The sequence below is a fragment of the Schistocerca serialis genome, chromosome 2 (genome assembly GCF_023864345.2).
Source record: "Schistocerca serialis cubense isolate TAMUIC-IGC-003099 chromosome 2, iqSchSeri2.2, whole genome shotgun sequence".
Taxonomy (NCBI): domain Eukaryota; kingdom Metazoa; phylum Arthropoda; class Insecta; order Orthoptera; family Acrididae; genus Schistocerca; species Schistocerca serialis.
In genome coordinates this window covers 686,974,977-687,000,714 of record NC_064639.1, presented here as the reverse complement: position 1 = coordinate 687,000,714, position 25,738 = coordinate 686,974,977, and the positions used below count along the sequence as shown (strand labels likewise).

The window sequence follows — 25,738 nt, the reverse complement described above, 5'->3', positions numbered from 1 at the left end:
AGTACGCACATGACGACATGAGAAGCCTCTCAATTGCTCTACACCTGGGGCAGGAAGTTGCAGAGCCCCAAAGCACATTGTGTGCATTAAAATCACAACAGACGATGAAAGGGTGGGGGAATTGTGTAATAAGGTCAGTTAGAGCCTCTTCATCAAGCATATCATGTGGGGGCCAGTAGGGAACATATTGTCAACGGATGACGCACGTGCATTGATATGGCAACTGCTTGTAAAGTCATTGTGAGTTAGAGGGGCGAGCAGTGATAATCAGTACTGATGAAAACACCTACACCTCCTCTAGCTCTCTCTCTCTATTCAGGTTGCCCTTTTTGTCAAGTACATAGCCTCGTAGCTCAGGGGTGTACGATTGATGGAAGTTAGTCTCCTGGAGACACAAACACAGTGGTCTACCCTGGGATAAGAGACGGAGTTCCTCCACATGTGTCCTGAACCCTTCCAAGGTCCACCTGTAGTATGGCAGCCATTTCATCGATGTTGTTTTAATTTATCCCTGTCTTTTCATCACGGAGGTGAAGCACTTGTAGAGCAAGGGGGAGTGGAGGGGCTGCCTGGATCCAAGGCATCTAACTCCATGATATCCTCAACAGTCAGATGTGAAAGAATGTCTGATGGTGTGCGGGACAGCTTTTGACGGAACATCATGAACCTTTCCCTGCACCTGACCCTTTGAGGATGGGGGAACGGGAGTGTTTAGAAGCACTCTGTTTGTTGTGTGACTACTTGACACTCACTACAGAACTGCTGCTGTTTTTTTTTCTGTGGCAACTCCTTGGATTGCTTTATCCTTACTCGCTTTGCCTAGGCATCTACACATGCAAGTACAGGTGTTGGTGGTGGATGGTTGTACACTGGACGTCATCTGTGTTGAAACATCAACCTTAGGAATAGGTTTCTGTACTACAGAAGCATAAGAAGTGGTAAAGACAGAAGATTTCATCGCCTTATATTTCTTTTTCGGCTTCTGCACAGGAGATCCACTTGGTGACTTTGTTTCTGAATTTTTCATTTCTCTGCAAAAACAGGGCAGCCTTGGCTCCGGACTTAGTGGGTCCCACAGCAATTAATGCAGGCTGCTGGAGATGGACAGTCAGTCCCAGATCCATGGGCTGCCTTTCCACACTTCACACACATTGCTTCACCCCCATAACTCAGCACTGCGTGACCAAAATGGTGGAATTAAGTACATAAGGCCTAACCCTAAGTCGGAAGAAACCTGTCCATCCTTTATCTGTTGTTATAATTAAACTGATTTCGATTATCAGGAGGGCTATCCTCGCTCATTCGTTTGGAGGATGGGGTGTGAGTACTCTCAGACAGTATACTGTTCCTGCTGGGAGGAGGAGGAGGAGGAGGAGGAGGAGGAGGAGGAGGAGGAGAAGAAGAAGAAGAAGAAGAAGAAGATTGCAAGGATTCCATCTTGGTCCCAAGACCAGCTAAGGAAATATGGGTCCACTCAAACAGAGCCGTGTGTGCCTGAGTAAGCTTTATACAACTGAGGAGCAGCAGGTTCTCAAGAGGTTGCCAAGCCTATACTCAGCAAATGAATGCTGAGCTCCTCAGGCCAGATCCTGACTTCAGTCCTGGGAGTTTGTTGCAGGGGGAGGGGGGATTGGGCGTGGATCTCCATATCACGAAAAAGAACATGGTAGTTTGGATGCTCAGGGGAGCAGCATATATATACTGCATAGTTGAGCAGCAGTTGTTGGCATTTAACCTGTAGTTGAGGGATGCCAGCCTCCACGAGTAGGCTGTTCACAGGGCTGGCCTGAAAGACACCTGTTGCAAGTGAGAACCCACAAAAGTCTATCAGGCACAGCATCCATAATGCTGAAGGCACTTCTAAGACACATACCCCACATTACTACAATCAAGAAGAGTCAGGATCAGAGATTTGTAAAGCTGCAAAAGTACAGAGCAGTCTGCATCCCAACTTGTGGCAGTGCACAGTATTAAGGTATGACAAATATATTTTCTTAAGTTGTCAAAGAAGGGAAAGCCACATCAATCGGACACTGAAGACCCGTCCTTAAAAGCAATAAGACTCCATCACACTGAGCAATTGCTCACTGAGGTAGAGTTCTAGTGTGGATGGACAATACGACGACAAAAGTAATGCGTAATGTATGTCTTTGCTGCTGAAAACTGGAAGCCATGGGTGAGAGCCCTGGACTGAACCTTTTATATGTCTTCCTGTAGCCGGTGTTCAGCAATACCCATGTTGGAGGAGCAACAGTAAATGCAAAAGTCATCAGCATATACGAAGGGTAACACTGCAGTCCTTACAGTTGCAGCTAGACCATTTATAGCCACTAAAAAAAGGGGCACACTCAATGCAGAGCCCTCCAGGATTCTATTATCTTGAATATGGGGAGTACTGTGGGAAGCACCAACTTGAACCAGAGAAGTCTGGTGGGTCAAGAAGCTCCCGGCAAAAAATGGGAGCAGGTGCTGGAGACCCCAATCTTGTAGGGTAAAGAGAATGTGATGGTGCCCTGTGATGTCATAAGCCTTTTGCTAGTTGAAGAAGACAGTGATAAGGTGTTGGAGCCAGGTAAAAGCTGGCCAGGTACAATTGACAGCAGCAGAATGAGACTCAAGGTACCAACACAGCTGCCATTTCACCATATGTTCAAACAAGTTGCAAAGAACATTAGTTAGACTAATTGGGCAAAAGGCACCATCTGAAAGGAGCGTTTACACAGTTTCAGTACCAGGATGATCACCCACGCTCCACATACGTTTCAAAATGGTAAGGACAGGACACTGGCAATGCAATGCAGTCTGGTCCTGGAGCTGTGTCAGGGCAGTTATAAAACTTATTTTACATATCACAGGAACAAACGAATATAGTGAACAGTACTTTAGTACTCGTAAAGCTGGCACAACAAATTGAACCCCGACTGCATCGGTTACCTACTGGTGATTCAATAATTATAAATTTACTTCGAGTGAAAAGTGTGAATAGTACGGCTGTGAATACATACTACTCTTCATATACTTTCTTTACAGACAAAGTTGTCTATTAGATTTAAGGGATAGTATTTAATTAATTTGTACATACTTTCTTACTATTTACAAGCAGAATAAATCTTCTATTTGAAAATGAGTCTCTTTCTGTGCTTGTAGTGAATGACAAATTATTTTCCACATGCTGCATGAAATTAACTGTGTCACCTAAGAGCTTTTGGAAATGTTACTTTTGTGTTTTAGAGAGAGGGAGAGAGGGGGGGATGGGGGGGGGGGGGGGGGAGAGAGAGAGAGAGAGAGAGAGAGAGAGGGGGGGGGGGCAAGCAAGACAGACTGAGGTATTTGAATTATGCAGTGCTGCGAGGTGAGGTGAGGTGAAACGTCACGATGACTGGTCATGTTCAGTTATTTGCATGTCCGAAGTCAAGATAGCAGACAGGGAGTGAGTATGTGATTGAGCAGTCATACAGGGCCAGGCAAGAGTGGCTCTGTCCCTCCTTCATCAGGCAAGGCCTAACTGGTCTAACAGAGCTGCGCAATGCTCTAATCTGTACCATCAAACTGAATAAGGGTGTCCAGCCACATACACTATGTGATCAAAAGTATCCGGACACCCCAAAACATACATTTTTCATATTAGGTGCATTGTGCTGCCACCTACTGCCAGGTACTCCATATCAGTGACCTCAGTTGTCATTAGACATCATGAGAGAGCAGAATGGGGCACTCCGCGGAACTCACGGACTTCAAATGTGGTCAGGTGATCGGGTGTCACTTGTGTCATACATCTGTATGTCATATTTCCACACTCCTAAACATCCCTAGGTCCACTGTTTACGATGTGACAGTGAAGTGGAAACATGAAGGGACACATACAGCACAGAAGTGTACAGGCCAACCTCGACTGTTGACCGACAGAGACTGTCGACAGTTGAAGATGGCGTAATGTGTAACTGGCAGACATCTATCCACACCATCACACAGGAATTCCAAACTGCATCAGGATCCACTGAAAGTACTATGACAGTTATGCAGGAGGTGAGAAAACTTGGATTTCATGTTCGAGTGGCTGCTCATAAGCCACACATCATGTCGGTGTAAGAAGCATAAACATTGGACGATTTAACTGTGGAAAAAAGTTGTGTGGAGTGACAAATCACAGTACACAATGTGGCGAACCGATGGCAGGGTGTGGGTATGGCCGGTGAATGTCATCTGCTAGCGTGTGTAGTGGTAACAGCAAAATTCGGAGGTGGTAGTGTTATGGTGCGGTCGTGTTTTTCATGGAAGGGCCTTGCACCCTTGTTCTTTTGCATGGCACTATCACAGCACAGGCCTACATTGACGTTTTAAGCGCATTCTTGCTTCCCACTGTTGAAGAACAATTCGTGGTTGGCGATTGCATCTTTCAACATGATTGAGCACCTGTTCATAATGCACGGCCCATGGTGGAGTGGTTACACAACAATAACACCCCTGTAATGGACTGTCCTGCACAGAATCCTATAGAACACCTCTGGGATGTTTTGGGATGCCAGACTTCAAGCCAGGTCTCATCGACCGACATCGATACCTCTCCTTAGTGCAGCACTCCATGAAAAATGGGCTGCCATTCCCTGAGAAACCTTCCAGCACTTGATTAAACGAATGCTGTGAGAGTGGAAGCTGTCATCAAGGCTAAGGGTGGGCCAACACCATACTGAGGTGTCTGGGTGCTTTTGATCACATAGTGTACCTCTTACAGAAATGATATTTGCTTGTGATACTATCTTTTAATGTCAATATTTTTATCGTCTGTATGGTTGATAAATATTTCTGCTATTAGAGCACAAAGAGGGCTTCCCATTCCTAGCCATGTGTCCAACTTGTAAATTTTGTTGCTGATAGATACGTAATTATGTGAGAGTTCTAAAGAAAATACACCTATAAGCTCTATTATTTCTGGTTTTCTCATTGTGTTATTTTCGACAGATTCTTTCTTATTATTTCCATTATTTCATCTACTGACATATTGCTGTACAGGTTTACAACGTCTAAGAATAAAATCTTAGACTGAAGTGTACAGTCAGGTCATTCATACCATTAATAAGTTCATAATTACTCTTTATGGAATATGATTTTTCAAATGCGTACTTTTTAACACATACATCATTTAGATCTCTCATTAATTTGTAGGCTGGGCTATTAACTGAATTCACAAGAGGCCTGACTGATGTGGTGGTGTAACGAGTTTTTGGCTGTGCTCTCACTCTAGGGGCTGTGGGATTCACTACAGTAAGGGATCGTACTTCATTTTTACTGAAGAGGAACTTATTGTGGTTGAGCCATTTTCTTATTTTAGACTGGAACTTTGATGTGGTGTCAACCTGTACTTCAACTATATGGTTGTTTGCAAAGTCAAGTGTTTCAGTATATAATCATCAATAAACCTAATAGCCTTGTGGAACCTTTATCAGATTTTACTGCCAGGGCATTATGGTTCTGCAGTTTGTTATTGCTAGATTTAAGTATATTTAGTTTGATATTATTTGTTTTTGTTGCCTTTGTGTAAGGAGCATTCAAATGAAGCCCGGTCACAAGTGTAAAGTAACGGTAACAATTTTATTAACTCAAAAATGTAGTTATACACAGTACACATACTCAAAAATAGTCACCAAAACTGTTGGCACGTTTATCCCATTGTGACACTAGCTGGTTGATTCCATACTTGAAAAAGCTAGTAGGCTGCTGTTGGATCCAGGCCTGGACCCGTCACAAACACTTTGTCATCCATTGCAAATTAAGGTCCACAAACAGCGTGTTTTAGAGGTCCAACCACATGAAAGTCACATGGTGAAAGGTCGGGACTGTACGGTGGATGTTCCAGCGTTTCCCACTGAAACTGCTGCAGTGTCGTCTTCACTGCATTGGCCGTGTGTGGGTGGGCATTATCATGGAGGAGGATAATGCCATTGGACAACATGCCTCGGCGTTTCGACTTCATGGCTTATCTAAGGTTCTGTAAAGTGGCTTAGTAATGTTGGGAATTGACTGTGGTTCCTTGTTCCAGAAACTCGACAAGCAGCGGGCCCTTGTGGTTAAAAAAGAAGGACATCATGACCTTATCAGAACTGGTGTGCATAGCCTTTGATTTCTTTGGAGATGGTGAAGTCGCATGTTTCCACTGCTTGCTCTGATGCTTGCTTTCCGGTTCAAAATGGTGACACCACATTTTGTCACCTGTGACAATACATAACAGAAAGTCATATTACTCCTCATGATAACGTTGCAGCTGACTCAAAGACAGCGCCATTTGAGTACTGCGCTGTTCGGCAGCCAGCCGGTGGGAAACACACTGTACACAGATTTCTCGAAAGTTCAAGTGTAGACGCGTTATGGTGTGGGCAGTGCCAATGCTAATACCCAGTAACTGATGGATCTTATCCACGGTGATTCTGCGGTTGTCGAAGACTAACGCATTCACTTCCGCAACCATATCCAGTGTAATGACACAAAGAGCCTGTCCAGCATGAGGATTGTCTTTGTGACTCGCTTCCCTCAAGGAACCGTTTGCACCATTCCACAACACTTGAATGACTCAGACTATAATCACCGTACACAGCCTTCATATGTCGATACATTTCACAGCCTCCAACTTCCTCCACCTCCAAAAATCGAATCACTCCTCGATGTTCCTGCTCACTCACGTGTATGTTCGCTAGTGGACGATAGCTTGTGTGACCACCTTCTCTTCGCCGGAAACTACACTGGCGCTATGCAACATCAAATGGCGTGCACGTATCAGTCTCTCTACCAATAGATGGTGCCATCATACCCACAGTTACGTGGTGCCACCGTATGTGTAAGGTAAAGATAGACACACTGACCAGGTTTCATTTGAATGAGTCTCATAGCTATGTGTTTTTGTGAAGTTTTATTAGCCTTGTGGCCCAGTACTCTTTGTTCAGTTTTCCAAAATCAGCAGCTACCTTTAGTGTATCAACTGCGAAAAATGAGGCTTCAGGAGGCCAAATTTGTAAATGAATAATTATACAGAAAGTGTAGCACACGAATTTTGCAACATTATAACTGATGTTAAACTATCTGCACCCACAAAGGCTGTGGTATCAATCATAATAAACAACGAGACATGGCTCCACACCACCAGTTGACATCACTGGACATCAATTTCTGGCCAAACCAAACCCCCCTCCCACACCTACCCCTTACACAAATACACCGACAGCCACTCCAGCAGTGAACACTACACAGTTTAATGTTAATCTGGTTTAAGAGAATTTATTTTTAATCAACAATGTTCTTTATGCATAAATGCCTGAAGATGGACAAAACTGGCTCAAAACACACTGCTTAATGTTAATTTAAACATAAAAGAAATAAAAGTGACTGGTAGTAGAAAAAACATATACAGGGTGCGGAAGAACCCACTAAGCAGTTTTAAAGAGCAATAAAAAGTAAATCTGGATGTATAGAGAAAAAAATGTTTTTATTTTCTAAATTAGTACAATATACTATTTTACATCCATTTAGTTTTGAAAATAATGTCCTCAAGATGGCAGCCATTAGCATCAATACATTGTTGTGGACAATCCTTGAAGTTTCGAGCACCTCTTGCGGGGTATGACATTCTCTTCGTCAATAATCCGCTCTTTTAACTCTGGAAGGGTGTGAGGGCAGCTTTTGAAAACCTTTTCCTTCAGATATCCCCAATAAAAGCAACCACAAAAGCTCAAATCGGGTGACCATGCAGGCCACGCGACATCACCCCTCGAAGAGACGAGGCGTCCCGGAAACATTTCTCTCAAAATTCTCAATCGAAATTCGAGATGTGTGAGCAGTAGCTCCACCCTGTTGGAACCACAAGTCTCCCAGTCCATGTTCTTCAACAATCTCATCCATTCTGGGTTGCAGAAAATTTTGCAACATTGAAACACAACACGTGGAATTCACTGCCATGGTCAGTCCTTCCTTCTCAAAAAAGTAAGGGCCTACCACACCAAATAGTGATATGGCACACCACACTTGTCACTTTGGGAGAACGATGCGGTCTTTCATGAATAATTCGGGGGTTATTTTCAGCCCAGTAGCGAAAGTTTTGCTTATTCACGCACACACTAACGTGAAAATATGCTTTGTCATTACTGAGGAAAGCTGCATTCACAGGGATGTGAGCAAGCATTTGCTCACACAGATTTTGACGGTTGGTGTAGTCTGCTGGGTGTAATTCTTGAGCAGTGATTATTGTGAAAGGATGGAACTTCAAATTGCATTGCTTAATCCTTCCAAAACTGTGGTCTGAAATACCCAATGCAACAGCATGTTGTCAAGCAGAATTGTTGTGGCGATAGTTAACTGCTGTTCTCACCCGCTGCACATTTTCTGGCATTCTGACACATCTACATTGGCCATGTGTATCTATTCTTAGTGTGCTACCAGTTTCCTCCCACTGCTGCACCCACAATTGAATTGTGTTTGCATTAGGAATGGCACTGTTGCGTGGAATGTTGAAGTGTTGCCAAAAAGCTCGTTTTGTAGCGATCACAGATCTGTTGTTTTAATAATAATCCAGACTACGTTGGCTACTGAAATGGGGTCAACGACTGAACAAAGGCAGACCACGTGCAACTGCCTACCCCCACCACAGCCCTAGCAGTAACCGAAAGAAACTAGTTAGCTGGTTCTGCCGCACCCTGTAATTATTCTGTACAGTCACAGCTCCCAAACATAGTCAGTACAGCCAAAATTCACAATGTCTCTGTTGTGTGTAATCTTTCTTCTTTTCACAAGCACCTTTTCCCACTGTCAAATTTATACATGCAACAGTGACCATTCTAGCATTAAAAAAATATTTGTGGTGCCAGTGCAAAACAACAGCAAAATGGAGAAAAACAAGCAACAAAAATGTATTTTGGGTTTCTAATATGTTTGGACTGAGATAATGGGAAGTACGTGAACCACACAGACTCGCCTTCAGGCTTGAAATGAACTTACCATGTGGATCAAAATAACCATCAGGATCATCAATTGAATCCCACTCCTCTTCCTCCTCATATTTTAAACAGTCACTGCAAAAATTTAGTATTTTAAAAAATTGGTACATGTTTCATGACAGCATAAAATATAACTTAGATATACTTCTACAATACTCTCAAATACACATATGTAAAAACTTTGAAAAAAATTAGTTAAATATAATTAAGAGCAAGCGCTCTGCCCTCAAATAACTACAGACACTAGACGAACAGAGAGGAAGCATGCATGGAAGGGGTAAGAGAACAGTGATAGCAATATAAAACAGTAACACACATTATAACACAAAACAAAGGGACTTGCTATTAAAAGTTGAGGCAGGAGACTACGCCGTACAAACAAAATGTAAAAGAAACACAGTGAACAATAAAACTGGAAGGGTAAAGAAAGATAACGTAACTCAACAGTGAAGACTCTAAATTCACCATGGTTATTGATATACAGTTGACTTGTTGAAAACAGTATTTAGAAGCAAAGCCAAATGAATATATATGTGTATATTAATGACTACTCACATCAACCAGAACACTACAGTGAAGAACACTAACACGAGTTTGATAGCTGGGCTACAATAATGTTCTTCATGTCAATTCATACTCTGTATAAAAACTATAAAATGATCAATATACGTCAGTGGAATCTTGTACCTTTTAAAATAGTTCACTGTACAATTTGCACGTTGTTGTTGTTTGTTGTGGTCTTCAGTCCTGAGACTGGTTTGATGCAGCTCTCCATGCTACTCTATCCTGTGCAAGCTTTTTCATCTCCCAGTACCTACTGCAACCTACATCCTTCTGAATCTGCTTAGTGTATTCATCTCTTGGTCTCCCTCTACGATTTTTACCCTCCACGCTGCCCTCAAATACTAAATTGGTGATCCCTTGAAGCCTCAGAACATGTCCTACCACAGACAACTGAAAATAGATAGTACTCCTACGCACACATGAGGCTGCAAAAAATGTAATACCAGTACACTCAGTTTGAGTAGAGCCTCTTAAATAGAACTTCCCTATACCAAACTTAAATGTCACTATACCAGTTTAAAACAGGAAAGAAAGTATGGCGGTTTGGGGCAGATTACAAAACATATTGCAGCTAGAAAATTATCCCCTCCCCAACATAAACAATATATTTAGATATTCCTACCTGTTTAAATCTGCACATGGAAAACTAGGGCCATTAGTTGGTGTATCTTTTGCTGAAAGAGAAAGAAAATATTTAACATTTAAAAGAACAACTCCACTTACAATGGGAAAAGACAAATATATGTTATCTATGTAAGTGAAAGGAATGAGCTTATCTGCACCACACAAGCGGAAGGACAATTTGCTTAAGAGAAATTATTCTGCTACATTTTTATCGAGTAAATGATGTTTTATTTCATGTCTTTATTCAAACTTCAGTAACATATCCTCTTTTCTTGTACAGTTTCAACAAGTCTATACAAACAATGACTTCTTTATATCCAGAAACCAATAATTTGAATGGGCAACATTGTGTGTCAGTTTAGCAGCATTTGAATAGTGATTTGATTTGGAGCAGTACTGCATGTGACACAAAACCAGTCTTCCATATCAATTCTTTTGTCAAATAAGCCAAGCTGTGAAAAGAAGAAGAGGATGCTATTGCAAATTATTTAAACAGTACAGAAACACCGATAACATGAAATATCTGTTCCACACTTTGTACTTTTGTGAAGTAGCACTTGGTATTTTCTGTTTCTGACATTTACATGAACTACTAAGTGACACAAAATTTACATATGCATGATAATGTCAATAAACATGACAGAGAATGCAACAGCATCCGATTGCAGTATCTATGTTAATTTACTGGAACATAAAGAACTTGTCTGCTTATAGTTACCACAACAGAGGATTTTTGTTACACTAACCAGATATATCTGCCATGGCATATCACATCAATCACATTGCTAAAGTGCATGGAGATGAAGCCACAGTTGTTTTAAAACCAATAACAAATAAATAAAAGGCAACAAACACAGGTAAGTGGTGAAAAAATAGTAAGAGAATAACCTTAATTCTTCATAACAAAATATCTAACAGATTATGTTGTCTGTCTCCAGCACTATGGAAGCAGTAGGTGTACTTGAACCTGTCATTTCAATATATCATGAAGTCACTGGTAAGGAAATAAATGAAACACTTATTTTCATTGGGAGGATTCTGGGAAAGTGTGATGCAATTGTTAAGAAAACAGTTCATATGAATCTAGTGTGATCAATCTCTGAGTATGGCTCCAATACTGGAGACCTTGTCAAGTAGGCCTAATATAAAGCAATGAAATTCCAAGGTGCACCACTCGTGATTCAATATAGTCACAAGAAAGTATGAAAGAGTTGCTCTGGGAACATTAGTGGAAACTGATGGGAGAAAGCTGCTGATTTTTCATGAAACTGTTGAGTAAATTAAGACAACTGGTGTTTGAGATAGACTGTGTAATAATCATGCTGCTTTAATCACATAAGCACCATGACAATGACACAGAAGAATCAGAATGTACACAGAAGGAGATGTAATATTTCCCCCTTGATACACAAATGAAATATGAAACGGAACGGCCAATATCAGTGGGCAATACTTTCCATTGTGGGCAATACTTTCCATTAAGCAGTTTACAATGATTTATGAACCCCTTTTTACCAAATGTGATTATTTATTAATTATCAAAATGTACTTCTAGACTGTTTTCACTACACGATCTTCTAGTTACCAAATAAGAATTAAATTGTAGAAAAAATACTTTCCTTGTGAAAAGAGATTTCAACACACTATATTCTTAAAAGGGAAGGGACAAAAAATAGTTGTGAAGATAAAGCAGTGAAGAGTTTCCATTCCCAAGTGTTACAGTGGACACATTCTTGGATTTACATCACTTTGTAATCCCCCCTCCCTACCCCCTCACCATTCACATGAAATATTACAGTAGGTTTGAAACAGTATCTATCATGCAGGATACAAATTGTAAGATAATGAATTTTGATAAACCACTTACGGCTAAAAAACTCATGGAAATGTTCAGTCTGACATAAGATACTCACTTCAAGGCTAATTTATGGAATGCAAATGTTTCAAATTACTTTTTTTTAAAAAAAACTTAACATTGCTCATAATCAAAGTAAAAAGATGAAACCTAGTGTATTACATAATTAATGAAAGCTATTTTTAAAGAATCCAGATAGTTGCCAAGGTCACAAAAGCACAATGAATACATTGTCAGGTACCATCACAAAATTATGGAAATATCAAAATCATATCCCACGTCATTCCATCATATTCAGTGGGTCAGTAAACAAGGTTCTCCACCAATTACAGCCCTTAAACTTCCCTTCCTCTACGTTGTTGTCCTTGGTGTGCCCCCTCTGCTTGATGTTAGATTTTGCCATATCACTGTACTTCAATCTCAGTTTCCTACTGATCTTTTATTTTTGAGTTTCAAATTAACCCAATCTCATGGCATATAGCACAGAAGCCATTCCAATGTTATTGACGAAGACCGTAGTGGTAGTGGTAGTAGCAGTGGCAGCAGCAGAGGAGGAGACTTCGGTACGGCAAAGTTGAAAGATGAGGCAACCATCCTTTCTGGGGATTAAATGTGGAGGGAACCAATACCTCGTGGTGGAATGACAATCCCAAAGCCCAACAGACAAATCTTCAGAAGTGATAGGCCTATCGAGTCAGCTTCTGAACAAATTAAATTGCTTTCAAATCTAGGCGAGGCCTCAGATGGAAAAATGATGGCGTCAATAAAAATTTACATTTGTTGACTTATGCAAAAATAGAAATTCATTAAATCAATACTAATCAATATTATGGAAGAAACAATCCTGACAAATATTACCAAACAGCAAGAAAATAATTTGGGTATTACACCTACCTGAAAAGCTGTTTTTGTCAGTTGATTCACAATCATCATCTAGCTCAATACTCCTGAAAATAGAATTTATTAAAATATTAATATATGTACAAACATAAAAATTGAAAGAATGCTGGTACAAAAGTAGTAAAAATACAAAACCAGGAACAGGAAGTAATTTTTCTCCTTTTTATTTTTTCTGGATTTGATTTCACACTGATATCAGTCATCACACAAGAACCACTAACTAAGTAACCTTGAGTACAGAGGAAGGTGTAATTCCTAGGAAAGAAGGTAGGCAACGGTTAAACATCCAATCAGTGATGAGGCAATCTGAGACAGAGTACTAGCTCAGATTGAACATGGCTGGGGATTATTACCATATTGTTTTTTATGAACCTGAAGATGGAGACATGTTACACTCCTGCAGATCTATCACAAGATGCTAAGTTCTGACTTGCGTAAACTATGGGGGGGGGGGGGGGGGTGTCGTTTGGGGGAAGAGACTAAACTGTGAGGTCATCAGTCTCATCGGATTAGGGAAGAACGGGGAAGGAAGTCGGCCGTGCCCTTTCAAAGGAACCATACTGGCATTTGCCTGGAGCGATTTAGGGAAATCACGGAAAACCTAAATCAGGATGGCCAGACGTTGGATTGAACCGTCGTCCTCCCGAATGCAAGTTCAGTGTGCTAACCACTGCGCAACCTCGCTCGGTTTGCGTAAACTGTCCTATTCAAAGTTATTAAATTTGTATGCAGAGCAAGTAGTAAATGAATCTACAGAGAGATTTGAAAAAATACTCAAGTTCACGAAGATAAGATTAACACTAAGGCTTACAGATGATATAATTTTGTTTAAAGCTTCTGTCATCCATGTTTCACTTCTGCACAAGAGTAACAACAAACGAATACCTTCAGAAAAGACTTACTAACACTTTAAATTTATATTGAATGTTTGTAAATTTTTTCTTTTTCAGAAATACTTTTCTTGCTTTAACCAGTCTGTACTTCATATTTTCTCTATCACAGCCATCATCAGTTTCTCTGCTGCCAAAACATCAAAACTAATCTTTTACTTTTAGTGTCATTTCCTATCTAATTCCCTCACCATTTAATTAGGCAACACTAAATTAACACTGCTTTACTTTTGTTGATGTTCATCTTGTAACCTATTTTCCAGACAATAACCACTGCTTTCAGCTGCTATTCCATGCCCTTTTCCTCTGACAAAATTACAGTGGCATCAGCAAACCTCAAAGTCTTAACATCTTGTCATTTAATCTTAGCCCCCTTTCCAAATTTCTCCTCAGTTTACTTTATTAACTGAAGAGCACAAACACTGACCACTACTGCTTTCTTTTCATGTACTTTGACTCCTATAACTGCAATGTCAGTTCTATGTAAGTTGTAGACAATTTTTCATGCCCATTGCCTTCAGAATACCTAAGAGTATTTCTGTTGACATGGTCAAAAACTTTCTGTACAAATGCTGTAGACACAGGTTTGCCTTTTCGCAGACCACCTTCTAAGATAAAAAAAAGAGTAAAAAATGTCAGCACTGCTTCATGTGTTCCTACATTTCAACAAAACTCAAACTCCCTGATGTTGGCTTCTACAAGTTTTTCGATTCTTTTGTACGTAATTTTCATCACTACTTTGAAATTATGACTAAGCTGATAATTTGGTAAATTCACAGGTCATCATGTGTGTTCTTTGAAATTAGGACTTGAGCTCTGAGGATATTCTGAAAGTCCCGTACATTTTGTACAGCAGGTAGAATGGTTGTGTCTTGACTGTTTCTACCAAGGTTTCCAATAATTCTGGGAGAATGTTAGCTACTTCAGGGGCCTGGTTTTGAGCTAGGTCTTTTAGTGCTCTCTCAAATTTCTCACTCTTCCTCTACTTCTGATCTCTCTACAGTAGTGTCTTCAAGTCAATTTCTCTTACCTAACCCTGAAACATATTTATCCACCATTCAGCTTCCCCTTCTTTGCTCAGTATTGGCTTGTCATTTGAGCTCTTGAGTTTTATACAGCTACTTCTCTAAAGTCTCTCTAATTTTTCTACAGGTATATATCTTTACACATCTACTTCTGAAGCACTGAATTGTACCCAAATCATTCCTGTTTAGATATTCTTCAGTTTCTGTCAATCTTGTTTTCTCTTGCACCTGCTTCATTTGTTGGGTTTTATATTTTCTCCTTTATCAATTAATTTCAGTATCTGCTGTGTCGTAAAGAATTTCTATTGGGCAGTGTGTTATGCCTATTTGATCCTCTGCAGCTTTCACTATTTCCTCTCTCAAAACTACCCTTTTGTCTTCAATTGTATTTCTTTCCTCTGTTTCACATGATAGTTGCCTAATGCCCCTTTGGAACTCTCAACTCCTAATTCTTTCAATTTATCCAGATCCCACCTCCCTGGTTTCCTACCTTACTCTAATTTATTGAGATTCAATGTGTTGTTCATTGCCTTTCTGTCCCTGTAAATGGTTTGCAGTTTCATATTTCGTTTCAAAATCTTTGTCTTAACATTATACACATTATCTAACACCTCAACTCCAGGTCTCTTTAATGTATACAATATTTTTTCATGATTCTAAAACCTACTACTAGCTATGTCATGCTCTGTGCAAAATTTGACCAGGTGGCTCTCCCTTTCAATACTCCCCCCCCCCCCCCCCCCCTCCTCCTCCTCCATACCACATCCTCTCACTGTTTTTCATTCTTTTTCTTTTCCCGTCATTGAATTTCTGTATGCGGACAACTGAACTTTCATCTTCCTATAACTATGTACTATTGTGGTGGGTGTTGGCTCTGTGTCCACATTGTATAAGATAATGTGTTCACTATGTTGATCATAGCAGTTTACCATCATGTCTATTTTCTTATTCATTAGTAAACCTGCCTATTCCTGCAATATCACTATTGGATTTAGCATTTTGAACCATGTACTCATCTGAAGACTGCACTACACAATTCCCATTATACTTAAGTTCAATCAATCTATTTTCCTTTTTAAATTCTATAACCTACCTACCTCTAAGGGACGTAACATCTAACATCCACATTCCAATCTGTAGAGTGCTAGCTTTGTTTTTCCTGATGATAACATCATCCTGAATGGTCCCCACATAAAGATCCAAATGAGGAACTATTAACTCCAGAACATTTTACCTAGGATGATACTATCACTATCAAGCCATACAGCAGAGCTGCACACCTTCAGGAAACATAAAGGATGTAGTTTCTCCTTGTTTTCAGCCACCTGAAGAACTAAGTAATGACGCCATGTCGGCTAATGTTACAAAGCCAAACTGGTCAATTATTCAGATTGTTGTCCCTCAAACTACTGAAACTGCTTCTGTACCTCTTCAGAAAACACAGGTTACTCTGGTTTCTCCATAAACACATCTATTATGGTTGCATCTACAGAACAATTATCTGTACTGTTGATACATAGTAACCTCTGCACATCATCAAGGTCCACTGTTTGTGGAGGAGTAAAAGATGAATATAAAATCAGTGTGGTAATAATGAACTTGCCTCAGAAAGAGCAACATATTAATAAATATGAATGTTTTAGGAAGTCTTCTCTAAATCATTTGTTTAGACTGTCGTTCTTTCTTTGAAAATTATTGCACTACAGGTCTTTCAATGGTGATCAATAACTGTGCAATTGAAAATAAAGTTGAATTACAGGCAAAAAAACCACTGGACAGAGCAAATACCTCTATTCTGCATTGAATCAAAAGAAAAAAGCATTAGCAAACATTTTAAACTGATATCAAGGCAGAATGCCCTGCCTGTCTTCAAGGAACAAAGTTCCAGTACTACTAATACATTTAAAAGCAGTGTGGACTATTCCTAGATTTTTGAACTGTTAGTTCCTTCCTCAGTGAAGAAAGAACACACACAGAGAGAGAGATTCAACCTAATCCAATTCAATGCTGATTACATGAAAGAACTGGAGCCCTGTCTAGCAATAACTCTCCAAGCAATGGGAAGTCTAGTGTTGCACAAAGAAAGCAGTAGCTATTCTTTTTTTTTCTCTCCAGAAGGCAAAAGGACGGATTCATGAAATTAAAAGTCAACATAACTTTTATCAGTTTGGTGTAGAATTGCTAAGTGCATTCTGCTTGTGTATTACCCTTTTTTAGAGACATAAAAAACATTTTAAGAGAATCAACATGGGTTACGCAAATGATCTTGTGTACTTCAACTCATTCTGTTCATTTGTTAGCCAATACTGTAGAGCATTACTCATGCTGATACTATGTGCCTTGAATTCAAGAAAGCAACCTAGCAACAAACTACAGGCTTATGCCAGATATGACCAGGTACGTGATTGGGCTGAAGACTCGTTATCAAAAACACACACACACACACACACACACACACACACACACACACACACACACACACACACACACGCTCCACAATCCAATGTGTGGTGCATGGAAGTGGGTACCTCATACCACTACTAGTAATATCCTTTCCTGTTCCAATTGCAAATAAAGTGAAGGAAAAACAACTCTCTATACACTTCCGTTTCTTATCTTAACTTTGTGGTTCTTCCATGACATGTACGTTGCTGGCTGTAGAATTGTTCAGCTGCCAGCTTCATATGCTGGTTTTATAATTTTCTCGATAGTGTTCCTCGAAAAGAACACAGCCTTCCCTCCAAGGATTTAACTTCATGAAGCGTCTCTGTAATACTTGCACATTAATCAAACTTATGTGTAACAAATCTAGCAAACAGCTTCCAAATTGTTTTGATATCTTCCTTTAATCTGAGCTGATGGGGATCCTAAACACTCAAGCATTACTCAAGAATGTGTCGCACTAGTGTTCTACAGTCTCCTTTACAGGTACCCCACTCTTTCCTACAATTCTGCAAATAAACCAAGTCAACTATTTGCCTTCACTAACACAGTCCTTACGTGCCCATTCCATTTCATATTGCTCTGCAACATTATGTCTAGATATTTAACCAACGTGACTGTGTAAAGCAATACACTACTAATGCTGTACTCTTACTGTGGGATTGTTTTTCTGACTCACTTCCATTTATATACATTTAGAGCCAGATGCCAGTCATTAAACGCTCTAGAAATGTTGCCTAAATCATTTATGCTTCTACAGCCACTTCCTGTACACCACAACGTCAGCAGCAAACAGCCGCAAATTGCAGCTCACTCCGTGCATCAGATCATTTATGTATACAGAAAATAGCAGAGGTCCTATCAGACTTCCATGGGGCACTCTTGACAATACCCTTCTCTCTGATGAACACTCACCACTGAGAACAATGTACTGGGTTTGAGCCACTCATATATCTGGGAACCTATTCTGTATGCTCACACCTTCATTAGTAGTCTACAGTGGGGCACCTTGTCAAACACTTTTCAGAAATTTAGGAACGTGGAATTTGTCTGGTGACCTTCATCCATAGCTTGTAGGATATCATGTGCTAAAAGGACAAGCTAAGTTTCACACAAGTGATGCTTTCTAAAACCACTGATCTGCAGAGATAAGCTTTTCCACCTCAAGGAACTTTATTATCTTCAAACTTGGAATATATTTAAGAATTCTGCAGCAAACTGATGTTAAGAATATTGGTCTGTAACTTTGTGGGCCCATTCTTTTATCCATCTTGTGTATAAGAGTCACCTGCCCTTTTTTCCACTGGCTTGGGACTTTGCGCTGTGTGAGAGATTTGCAGTAAATGCAGCTACACAAGGGCCCAGTGACAAATAGAGTACTCTCTGTAAAACCAAACTGGGAATCTGGCTGGACCTAGCGACTTATTTGTATTTTCGGCTCTTTCAGTTGCTTATTTATGCCATAGTGCCTATTAATATGCCCTCCATTAAAGAGTCTGTGCATTGTTCAAATGACAGTATGTTTGTTTGATCCTTCTGTGTGAACTATTTCTTACACACAAAATTTAAAACCTTAGCTTTCCTCTAGCTATTCACCACACTGGTTAACAATTGACGGGATCGAAGCCTTTGAGCCACTCAGCGATTTTACGTAAGACCAGAATTTTCTCGGATTCTTGGCAATATCTTTCGCTAAGATATGACAGTGGTAGTAGTTGTATGCTTCGGGCATGGACCTTTTCACAGACACACAAATTTCTACTAACTTTCACCTGTTGTCATTAATTTGTCCATGAAGGCATTGACAGTCTTTTCACATGGTATGATATACGTATTAACAATTATGGCAATTACTTTTGAAATAATAAACAGTTTGTAATGGATTATTTCTGTGCCGCAACCATTGGCGAATGCTGACTGCTATTGTGTGCAAAACTGTCTGTTTCCTGACCACCAGGGACTGGGAAGTGTTCTCTCTCCTGGCGCGAAGTTGGCGGTCTTTTCTTAATCCGGCCCGACCTGGAGGTTTTCAGAGGCAAGTGTTTTCCACAGAATGGCCAGCACTTCCAAGTATCCTTTGGGAACAAACTACTGAAAGTGTTAGCACGCAGCAGCACTTTACAGTAATACTACTACAAGCATTACAGTGGCTGCTTTCTACTCTGGAGGCTGATTAACCAAAATATCTGCACATGGAAAGAATGTTGTGGAGCTGTGAGCAGCTAGCACAATTGATAAACATATCAGTGGCCTTCATAGGACGCAAGAGGTTAGTATGAGCCCTCTGGGATGGAGGTGATGTGGACGTGCATTTCGGACGTTTGTACTCAGGGATCAGTCAGGCTGTTCTCTGGATGTGGAAAGTTCAGAAAGTGTTCGGAGGTGTGTTCCCTTTCATGTGCGTGAATACCTCTTTATCTATTTCCTGTTTTTGAAGTTGGTGTTGCTGTTTAGCCTATGTGGACTGTTTAGAAAAAGGCTGCCTGACAGAGTGTGGAGCAGTTGGCTTGCAAGACGTGTAGTTTAACAGATGAAGTGGACTTGGAGAGGGATAATAAAATGCATTTTGCTTCAATGAGAATTTGAACTGTGGTGTTCCTGTGTACATTCTTATGCTCTTTAACTTTCAATTGTGATCCTGTATAGTTTACAAAGAGGATGATACAAACCAGTTGGTGAGGGTGCACCGACTGTTGCAGTGTTTGTTGTCCAATCCAGTAGTCGGACTTGGGAGTCTTTAGAGAGTAGTCAGACTGTTGCAGGGCATGGAGTACCAGGCTTGCCACAAGTTTCCCCAAGTGAAATTCCCTGATATTTCCCTGATTTCCAGACAAAGTTTTAGCAATTTTCCCTGATAAGTATTGAGATCTCAAGGCTAAGTAAAGACATAAGCTGGAAAAGAAAAATATAAGGACTTTTTTATCTCTCTCCTGTGTGAGCAAAAATCTTAAGTACTAATATCAACATCTTTTGTAATGAACTGTTTTTAGATGGACAAAGCAAGCCAAATGGTATATGTATTTCATTAAGATCACTGTTGTTATTTTCTACCAATAAAATGTAACACTTTTGGTGCCAAAAATACACATTTCCTTGCAGTTGCAGGACAGATTTAAAATACCTTCACTGATTTCAGAAATAACCTCAGAAAAATGTAAGTGTCTTGAAAGAAGTGTATAAGGCAGAGACGAGTTGTTTAAGCCAATACTATAGGTGGGCACCAGTAAAATGTTAGTTCTACTATGTTCGTTATTGTCAATTATTACCCACTGCGTTATGTCTATTATTTTACAGGCATTGTGTGGTTTTTCTTTTAAGAAGTATATGAGTACATAGCGTAAAAACTGACAGTGACTGCCGCAATTTTCTCCTTCTTATCGTCCATACTTTCTAATATATAAACTACTAATGTACTAGAATAACTAAAGTGTCTATAAAACACCACACTGTACATGCACTTCTGGTGAGACAGTCACAATTCCTGGAATCCATCGCCCGTGGCCTCTGGCCTGCCAAGGAACACCGCAGTCCCAGGTCCATGGATAAACCACGAAAATCCGTCGCATTATGCCACACACAACCAGATCCGGCCTGCAGCTACATCAGTGAGATTAGATCTTATGGGCAGGGCTTGTACATTAGTGGGAAATGATGGGCTTCAGATCGGCAGTAATAGCCCACATTTTTGGCCTGTCATGGAAGTCCAACCATGCGGCCAGCTATTCAAGTGTCACAGACACCATATTGATGAAATGAGACCGCAGTGATCAATTCATGCAGCAGACAACTTGTGCAAATACTCAGTACTAATGAGGGTAGGTAGCACCTCACCATAAAGATGATCACTGAGCCGCAGACAAATATGTGGGAAAGACAACCACATCATCACAACTTAATATTTGGCTATAGCCTTTGTCACAAAATGAGAGCCATACACACTCACACAATCTATCAGACACAACTCTTGCACACTTGACAGCTGTCTTCAGCCAATCTGTCAACAATAGCTGAGAATCAGTTCCAGACAAACCACTCCTAATGCCTCCCTCGCACCTCTCATCGACAGCTGCTAGGCTAGCGGCAAGAAATGGTGGCAGCACCGATTGCAAGCTGAGGGGAGAGGTAAGAAGGGGAGAAGAAGTAAGAATGAGGGAGTAGGGAAGCCAGCGATGATGCATGCCATCTCATAAACAAACCATTTCATCTACTGAGACAAAAAACGAGATTTTCCCAGTTTTTTTCCCCCCTTCCAAATTTCCCTGACACGTATGAAATTCTCTGCTATTCCCTGATTTCCAAAACTTATGGCAACCCTGAGTACTAGTACAGTGACTAATTTAACTGTGTGTCACAGGTCAAACCGAGTCTGTTGACCCTTACAGCTTGATAGAACATGTGTAGGAGGGCATGGAAATTATCCAGGTTCACCAACAAATGTTTCAGAGGGAGTCTACAAACAATATTATGCACGATCAGTCTTGCGCACTGCATGGTGCTAAGAGTTTGTGGCCTCTGGCTGTGGGGGAACTCCACCAGACAGTACAGAAGCTTCAAGACATCAGATGAGAAGGAATGTTTCGAGTTTACTTACTTTTTTTCAATATGTCTCATCTTCATTCAACTGGCCATAATTAATTTACGATAATGTGCATTATGAAGATCTGGTACGTTTGTTTACACTATTGTTAAGCAATAACTGAAATTGGGTACAAAGGTCAAATTCAAAGTTTATCCAACCAATGCAATTTGAAATGGAATAACTGTGATAAAAGTGTATGCTAGGCTGAAATTCCTGGAAGGAACTGCTTCCAGAGATATAGTGAACCAAGTTCACAACAACCTTATTTCATGACATTCAAGGGATAGTCCAAATGGAGTTTGTGAAACCAACCAGAAATCGGAATTGTGATAGTATATAGAAGGGGTAAATCGAGGCAGCAAAAGCACTATCGATGCCGCAGATGAGAAATGCCAGAGAGAGGAAAGTATATGGATCTGGTCTGCAAGCCAGACAGCTGATGAAGTCCAAAAAAATACAATGTTATCTAACTTCCTATTGCCTGACTTCTGCAGTAAACAAATGATTCTACCTTTATAGGCACATGTTTTCATACAGAATGAATAGCCATCTGAACAGCAAATGTAGTTTTGGGCTTCAGATGTCCATGTACACCACTCAATAGTTGAATGGCAAAACTGTAATGCACTACAACTAACTTTACCCGCTGTATCTTTAGTTGTTAAGAAATAACAAGAGACACTCTTTTCTATGACCTCAGTGAGAGGTATCATATGAGTTGTCTATTATTTGTTGCAGTGGCTAGCTCTTCTTTCATTTATTTGTTTATTGAAGAAATCTCCATGAAACTACAATCAGTCAAATTACAGACTGCAAAACTTATTCTACTGAGTAAGTGACAGTGGATGGATGCAATACACACAATGTCACATAACTATTAGAATTTAAAACCAGAGGATCCATTGCATAAGAAATGGAAATTAAGCAATGACTAATTAATAAGGAAAGTAACATGCAACCCTTGTAGTTAAAATGACATTTTGTTACCAAATGCTGTGATACACTCTTAGGCTCTTCAAGAAACTGACGATATTCTTGCAAATATAGAGATAAAAACTATTATTTTATATAAAATGAGGAAGAGTGGAGCAAAACACTGTTGCTGGGCTTTTGTTTATGCAGAGCCAAGAGTATACGTACTGCACGTCCCATGGGCACGGTGGTGAATGGGTGTTTTTACTTGCTGTAGTGGACGTGTCATTTGTGCAGCTGCTGATGGAAGGTGTTATGGCAGTTCGCCAAGGAATAAGCAAAGAGCCTGTATTAGAAATGAACATTACGTAAAATGTAATGTATCTGGCTTACTCAATCGAGCCTGGTGCTCACTGTAAAGTACATTGTATTAACGGTTAATTTGACAATATATGGTTGAAATGATGGAACTTTGGTTACAAATGCTTTACATTGACTGATGAGAGAAATGAGTTACTTTTCCAGCTAATTCACATAATCTTAGGGAAAGAGGATCCGAGCACAGTGAAGAAGATTATTAGCTTTGAATGAATAGAAAGATCAGCTGTACAAGATAAGTTTATGGGTGACCGCAGAATCCAGAAGATATTAGCAAACAAATCCAATCTGTAAAAGTAGTGTGCTATTAGGGGAGGACACATAGAACTGGTAGGTTTGACATCTCCCTACAAGCACTAGGCAAATGACACCCTGGTCAAGAGATAACAGTGGCAAAGAATGAAAGTGAAATAAAAAGTGAAATGAAATACAAAAAGACAGCTGGAATCAATAACAAATTATTTTATTAACAATGTACTACATATTTCGAAGAATATCTCATCTTACATAAGATTTACATAACCTGTATAGGAACTGTGCAAGTGGAACTTTCAATGGTTTTGGGTCTAGGTGTATCTAACAATGAAAAAACAGTGCATTCTGCTGTAATATCACAACAATATTACCAAGAAAGACACCAATCTAGGTGATGTAAAATATATTTAAAGCTACAATGCACATATCGGATGCGAAGATGTAAATCTAAAAATACGGGTTACATTATTAATAAAACAGTTTGATTAGTCGCAAATGTCAATTTGTTTTTATTACACAACACCCTTCGAAGAGCCATTTAAACCTCAAATATGCATCTAAAATATTGTCAAACATTCAAATATTGCAATTCGATACTAATTACTATGTGAATTATACTGCAGTTAACAAGGAAGTTCTGGTTAGAAGGCAAACAGAAAACTCATGACCATCAGATCCAAGTATACTAAATACCCAGACTCTGTAATTGGAAGGAATATATTTTGTTAACAAAGAAGACTCCAATTATTAGCTAAATTCTTGAATGGCTACCAACGTTCACTAGAACTTACACTTGCCTCATATTCTGTTGTCACTGTAGGCATTATTTCATCAAAGTTTTCAGTATAATAGGCCGGCAATGTAAAATACTTGCAACATTGTGCAGTCTTTTTTACAGATGTAAACGTATATCAGTTTCAGCTCTAGCAATCATTTTGAGCTGTGTAGCTACTATTAAATGAAAGCATATTTAATTTGTAACTCCAATTTATGTTACGAAAATGACGCCACTTATATTCTGCTTATAAATTATCAAATATAATTTGCACTGTTAATTTCCATATATTATCTTGTTTCACATTTCTAAATTGTTTACTTCACAAACTACCAGTACAGACTTCTCAGGAAATAATGTACCTAATTAGGGAATCCAGTTTCTCTCTGTGTATTAATTTTCTGTTTTAATTTTGGAGGCTTATATCTTAAACAATACAATTGACAGTTACTAAAAGTGTAAATAGATGTGCAACAACACTGTCGTCATGCAGATTGTAGCCAGTTTTCAGAGAGCAAAGATGTCGTCAGTTTGTGTCACCAGTTGTTCATTGTTGCACACCACCCACGCACTAATAAAAGAATTCACTGCAACTCCTCAACTTTAACTGATGGTCTCCATGATGTGGCAAGACTGCTACCATTTCTTACGGCAACATGTTATGAACAACATGACATCAGCAGGAAAGCAGATATGAAGATCTGAAAGCTGAGCATTAAATTCTACTGATGAATTTACATCACCCAAGAACTTGCTCGATATTTTCATTCTTATTACTATATTTACCAGAGTATGAAATGACACCGAATATAAGATGTGCCCCCCCCCCCCCCTTTTTCAGAGGTTCCTTGGGAAAAATATATTCTGACTAATCAAAATGACTACATTTGTTGACCTACGGTAACTGCCAAAAACATTTACATTAGACATTTACTAAACTTTGCCATTTATTGATTAGCTATATTTTGATAATAGAAGGAGAAAGTTCCACTTGCACAGTTCCTATACAGGTTATGTAAACCTTATGTAAGATGAGATATTCTTTGAAATATGTAGTACATTGTTAATAAAATAATTTGTTATTGATTCCAGCTGTCTTTTTGTATTTCATTTCACTTTTTATTTCACTTTCATTCTTTGCCACTGTTATCTCTTGACCAGGGTGTCATTTGCCTAGTGCTTGTAGGGAGATGTCAAACCTACCAGTTCTATGTGTCCTCCCCTAATAGCACACTACTTTTACAGATTTGATTTGTTTGCTAATATCTTCTGGATTCTGTGGTCACCCATAAACTTATCTTGTACAGCTGATCTTTCTATTCATTCAAAGCTAATAATCTTCTTCACTGTGCTCGGATCCTCTTTCCCTAAGATTATGTGAATTAGCTGGAAAAGTAACTCATTTCTCTCATCAGTCAATGTAAAGCATTTGTAACCAAAGTTCCATCATTTCAACCATATATTGTCAAATTAACCGTTAATACAATGTACTTTACAGTGAGCACCAGGCTCAATTGAGTAAGCCAGATACATTACATTTTACGTAATGTTCATTTCTAAT

The 25,738-nt window shown here is 39.6% G+C and overlaps 1 protein-coding gene across 2 annotated transcripts in view; it reads right to left on the bottom strand.

The window, feature by feature from the left end:
- Positions 1-25,738, bottom strand: part of LOC126457811 (leucine-rich repeat-containing protein 1-like) — a 147,466-nt gene that overhangs the window by 18,714 nt on the left and 103,014 nt on the right. For both annotated transcript variants that reach the window (XM_050094427.1, XM_050094426.1), the window contains 3 exons: positions 12,916-12,968; positions 10,165-10,216; positions 8,980-9,053 (listed from right to left, as the gene is read on the bottom strand). In XM_050094427.1, coding sequence (XP_049950384.1) covers positions 8,980-9,053; positions 10,165-10,216; positions 12,916-12,968 — 179 coding nt within the window. The remainder of the gene's footprint in view (positions 1-8,979; positions 9,054-10,164; positions 10,217-12,915; positions 12,969-25,738) is intronic.